The following is a 5,015-nucleotide window of genomic DNA, read 5'->3' as shown; positions in this document are numbered from 1 at the left end:
ATGGGGTTTACAGCAAGCTGTGTTTAAAGGGATCCGTCAGAAGGCACACTGTCACTCATCTAACTGATGTGGAACATTGTGTCCTACTGGCCTCTGGCAGAAACACTGGCAGCTCCTGTCCTAGAACATGCAGTGAAATCATCAGTTCTAGCTATAGTAAAGTATAAATGCACTGCCAAAGGCTCTGTCAAATACATAAAAGTGAATGTAAAACATGGTGCTGACAAGATGCTCGATATCTGCATATGTTCATCACATAAAGCTCATATGAACTATTTTAATGATACTTTTATTTTTCTATGGACAGTTCAAGTCCCTTCATCTTCATTGTTTGGAAAGACTGGCTGGTGTTTTCTGCATCATTTCTTATTTGTTCATATGGTTTATGGGACAGAGTTAGTAAATTAGTAAATGTAACACACTAAATGAACTTTTACATGAATATTAATTTACTGTAGTCAGTAGAAAGTAGGTGCTCAGTAACACAAGATTATTTTCTGTCTTTTAGTCTGTGCTTCCATCTAGTGGTCACCATTAAAACTCATCTGTTTTTTTTTAAACTATTGTGATCATCAATGTGTTGTTGTATATAATAATAATAATAATAATAATAATAATAATAATAATAAGTCTCTCATTTTCTTGTGCGCTTTGTTTTTGATGTTTATATTTTTACTTTTTATTCAATGCCGCAAGAACAATAGAACAATTTAACAACTGATCGGATTATTTACAATAATGCTGATTTCAGTTAACATTCATTGAACATTCAACTGCTTTTTATTTTTACTTTGTGAAGGAGAGACTCTTTCAAAGATTCCATTTCTAATCAAAATAAATTACATTTCGGTATGCATTTCGCGAATTATTTTTTATGAATATAATATTTATCTTGCGAAATGTTACGAAAGAGGTGCAGAACAGGTATGACGTAGATGTCTGTGTTGTGTCGTCATCGGCGGAGACGCGCAGCGCGGCCCCGTGAGAGCGCGCGCTCAGTGATGGATCAGATCAGCGCAGCGGGCGTCGCTTATAATCAGGATTTAACACACAAGGTAATCATTATTGATCAGTCAATAAACCATTAGCTGAGTGTTTGTTTCCTGGTGTTGTCATCTGTTCATGTGATGTACAGTCATGTGCTTTGTTTGTTTTTGTGTTATTTTGTTTCATGTCTCGGTGTTTGTACATTCATTATTAATTTCAGTGTAGATCTAATGCAACACATTGTGGATACATTATTTTCCAAGACTCTGTCACACAGAGATTCAGTCTGGAATGAGTCAGAGCCTCACTTGATAATGTCTTATTTGATGGGGATAACTACAGTGTGTTATGATATCTGATGATGGTGATTATATGATGTCTGATGGTGGTGATTACAGTATGATGATATGTGATTCTGGTGATTACAGTGTGTTATTTATGTTATGTTGTTATTTTGTTGTGTTTTGTGATGGTGGTTATTATGATATGTGATTCTGGTGATTACAGTGTGTTATGATATGATGTGATTATATTGTGTTATGTGATAATTACAGAATGTTATAGTGATGTGATGATGTGAATACTTTGTGTTATGATATCTGATGGGAACTATCATAGTGTGTTATGATTGTGATGGTGATTATATTGTTATGTGATGGATCTGATCATCATATCTCTCTCATTAGGGTCAGGTTGCTCGTAGATTAGTGCTGCAGTGGTTTGTGTACAGCGCACACACACACACGCACACACACACATTAGAGGCTGTTTAATTTGCATGTGTGTTTTAGCCTTGGGTCTCTGGATGGGTTTGTTATTCTCTGTATTCAAGTGTCTGTTACATAACTGAATAAAGCTGACACAAGTCTTTGCTCTAAACAGAGACGGTCACAGTGGACTCTTGTGTTTGATTTGTGAATTGATCGTCCATAAGAGACAGTTTCCTGTCTCTCACTGTAAAGCTAAAATATCTGGTTGAAAGTCGAATTCATGCTTTTCCTGAGGAGTGATGAATTCCACAGCGTGTGTGTTTCTTCCGCCTAATTACTTCCTGTTGGGGGGGGGGGTTGTTATGGCAACAACACACCTCCATCAGCACCAGCACTTATCTGTGACTTCACACAGACACACACTAATTATAAAACAGTGGAGACGTATTCTACATGCTTCTAATAATGCACGTCCCTCTGTCTTGTCATCTTGTAGACCATCCTGGTGGGAGACAGTGGCGTGGGAAAGACCTCTCTACTGGTTCAGTTTGATCAAGGCAAATTTATCCCTGGATCTTTTTCTGCAACAGTGGGAATCGGATTTACGGTAATTCACCCTGTTAATGAGAAATATCAGCCTTCCACCAGTGCATGAGGGAGACGGATTGATAGATTTAAAACCCAACGATGTAAAAAATCTGATGCATCTGATAGTGTCCATTCACGGCTTCTCTGTTGGCAGAATAAAGTCCTCACGGTGGATGAGCTGAAGGTGAGATTGCAGGTGAGTGACGCTGATTCTGACTCTTGAGAATCATACTGTAAAAGCTTAATGAATCCGCTGATACAGGAGAGAAATCAGATCATTATGACGGATGAATGTCAGTGAGCTTCTGTCTCAGATCTGGGACACAGCGGGACAGGAGAGGTTTCGGAGCGTCACACACGCGTATTACAGAGACGCTCAGGGTGAGAAATGTTCCCTCTCATTCACACACACACACACACACACACGCACACACACATACGCACACACAGCTGAGAGAAAACACTGCCCTTCACCGTCTCTCAGTGTGATGCTGTTCTTCTGATCAGTGACTGCTTTATTGTTGTTCTCACAGCGCTTCTCCTGCTCTATGACATCACCAGCAGATCCTCCTTCGACAACACGAGGGTACAAACTCTGATTTCAGTCAGCACACAACCATCTACGCACATAAGAGAAATAATATGATAATGATAATATTTAGGTTCTCCTCCTGAATGTTTAGCATTTCTTTTCACAGAGCATTTGTTGAAAAAACTTAATAATTGTAAGCAGTGTTATTATTTTAGTATCATTAAAATATAAGTGTACTTTTTTGTTAATATTTGAAATAATTTTTTATATTTAATCATTTATTTTTTATTTTATTTTTATTCGTTATTTATATATTTTTACTCATTTAATTTATTTTAAATATGTTTAAATAATTTTTATTTCAGTGAAAGCTTTAGTTATTTTAGTCCATCAAGTTAACCTAGTAAAACATTACTGAAACTAGTTAAAATTATTTTATTTCAGTGAAAGTTTACTTTATTTCAAGTTTATATATATTTTTTTGTTTTTAGTTTTATATTTATTTTTATGGTTTTTTTTTTTTTTGGCTGTTATTATGTTGTTTATATAACATCAATTAACTGATTATCATAACAAATATCTAACATTATTCTACTCAAGTTTATTTGGATTTTTAGATCTCTAGAGAGAGAGCGTTAGAGGCTTCTGATTGGCTGGATGTTTTGTTGCAGGCGTGGCTTACTGAGATCCATGAATATGCTCAGGATGATGTGGTCATCATGTTGCTTGGCAACAAGGTAAGAAGACTTTGATCTTGGATCTTGTGTTATATAAGTCATAACTCAAGCGTGCAGTGTTAGTGTAAGTGTACGTGTGTTCTCTACAGTCAGACATGGCCAGCGCTCGAGTGATCAGACGAGAGGAGGGAGAGAAACTGGCCAGAGTGAGTCTGTGTTTCAGATCTGATCATGAACGCTTTAGTTCCCGCAGTCATGGAAAAAATGGGGAATTTTAAAATATGTGGAGAGTATGACACTGAAGACTGGAGTAATGATGCTGAAAATACAGCTGCGCATCACAGAAATAAATTACAGTTTAACAGAGATTCACACAGAAAACAGCTGTTTTACATTATAATAATATTTCAAATTTTTTACTGTATTTTTGATCAAATAAATGCAGCCTTGCTGAGCAGAAGAGACTAAAAAAAAACATTACAAAATCGTAATTATTCCAAACTTTTGACCAGTTGTGGGGTGTGTATATATATTACTGTATGTATATTAAAAGCTAGTACAGCTTTAATTTTTCTTTCAGAATTTAATTCAATATTCATTAAAAAAATAATAGTTTTTGGTCAAATATTGGTTTGGGAACCCAAATAGTAAAAGATAGTTTTTATAGGAGTATGGAGTCATTTTCCTGGAGACCAGTGCCAAAACCGGACTCAACGTGGACGAGGCCTTTATGACGGTGGCAAAGTGAGTTTCTTCCAGCAAGCTTGCAAAATACTGAAGGACTAACTGCAGCTTCTAAAGATATTCGAGTTTCCCCGCAGAGATTGTGATGTAATGCTGTGTCCTGTACAGAGAGCTGGTCAGACGCTCGGTCCAGCTGCCCATCGAGCCCAGATTTCACCTTCATGACCTGATGGAGCCGGAGAAAGAGTCATCCGGCTGCTGCGGCTTCAGCTAGAAACTAGAAACCATGAAGCACAGTGAAGGGTGGAAGAGAGCAGCACTCCCTCCTGTCACAACCAGCAGATGGTGCTGTCCTGCACGTGATGTTTACTAGTTCAGTGCCGCCAATCAAGATACTTTGTAGCTGATTTAGAGACTTCCCCGCACCTTTGAGACTTTTTTAAAGTTTAGTGACAAAACTTCTTGGACAAACCTTATCTAAGTTCTCATCTTGCCCACTGATTTATACTTATCTTGTGATTTAGGAGTAAAACATGCACTGGTGAAAGATCTGCTATAATATAATGAATTAGTTGTGATTTTATATGCAGCTTCCAATTTGTTCCAGAACCCTGCTACTCTTAAATGACCCTGAAAGAAGTTTTTTTTTGCAGCAGAATGGTGTTGTGTTGACATCTACCAGCTACTGAAGTTGACCAGCCTAACCTTTCCCAATGGTTACATATTACCATACACAATAAATGTCTTATAGTAAATAGATAAATGTCACTAGAGTACTTAATATGCATTTTGTTGGTGTATGTATGCTGCGTTTGAATCTCAGGATCTGGGAATTTT

The 5,015-nt window shown here is 37.1% G+C and overlaps 1 protein-coding gene across 1 annotated transcript in view; it reads left to right on the top strand.

The window, feature by feature from the left end:
* The first annotated feature begins 954 nt into the window (after window positions 1-954).
* LOC109050651 (ras-related protein Rab-37-like) overlaps window positions 955-5,015 on the top strand; it is a 4,442-nt gene continuing 381 nt past the window's right edge. The window contains exons 1-9 of the mRNA XM_019068228.2: window positions 955-1,055; window positions 2,194-2,304; window positions 2,440-2,481; window positions 2,600-2,666; window positions 2,819-2,871; window positions 3,489-3,554; window positions 3,644-3,700; window positions 4,162-4,238; window positions 4,347-5,015. The exon at window positions 4,347-5,015 is cut by the window's right edge and continues 381 nt beyond it. Of these exons, the coding sequence (XP_018923773.1) occupies window positions 1,002-1,055; window positions 2,194-2,304; window positions 2,440-2,481; window positions 2,600-2,666; window positions 2,819-2,871; window positions 3,489-3,554; window positions 3,644-3,700; window positions 4,162-4,238; window positions 4,347-4,452 (633 nt within the window). The 5' untranslated portion in view covers window positions 955-1,001 and the 3' untranslated portion in view covers window positions 4,453-5,015. The remainder of the gene's footprint in view (window positions 1,056-2,193; window positions 2,305-2,439; window positions 2,482-2,599; window positions 2,667-2,818; window positions 2,872-3,488; window positions 3,555-3,643; window positions 3,701-4,161; window positions 4,239-4,346) is intronic.

This window comes from Cyprinus carpio, chromosome A12 (assembly GCF_018340385.1).
Source record: "Cyprinus carpio isolate SPL01 chromosome A12, ASM1834038v1, whole genome shotgun sequence".
Lineage (NCBI taxonomy): Eukaryota > Metazoa > Chordata > Actinopteri > Cypriniformes > Cyprinidae > Cyprinus > Cyprinus carpio.
Note: the sequence above shows the minus strand (reverse complement) of the source record. Positions and strands in the feature narration are given on the sequence as shown.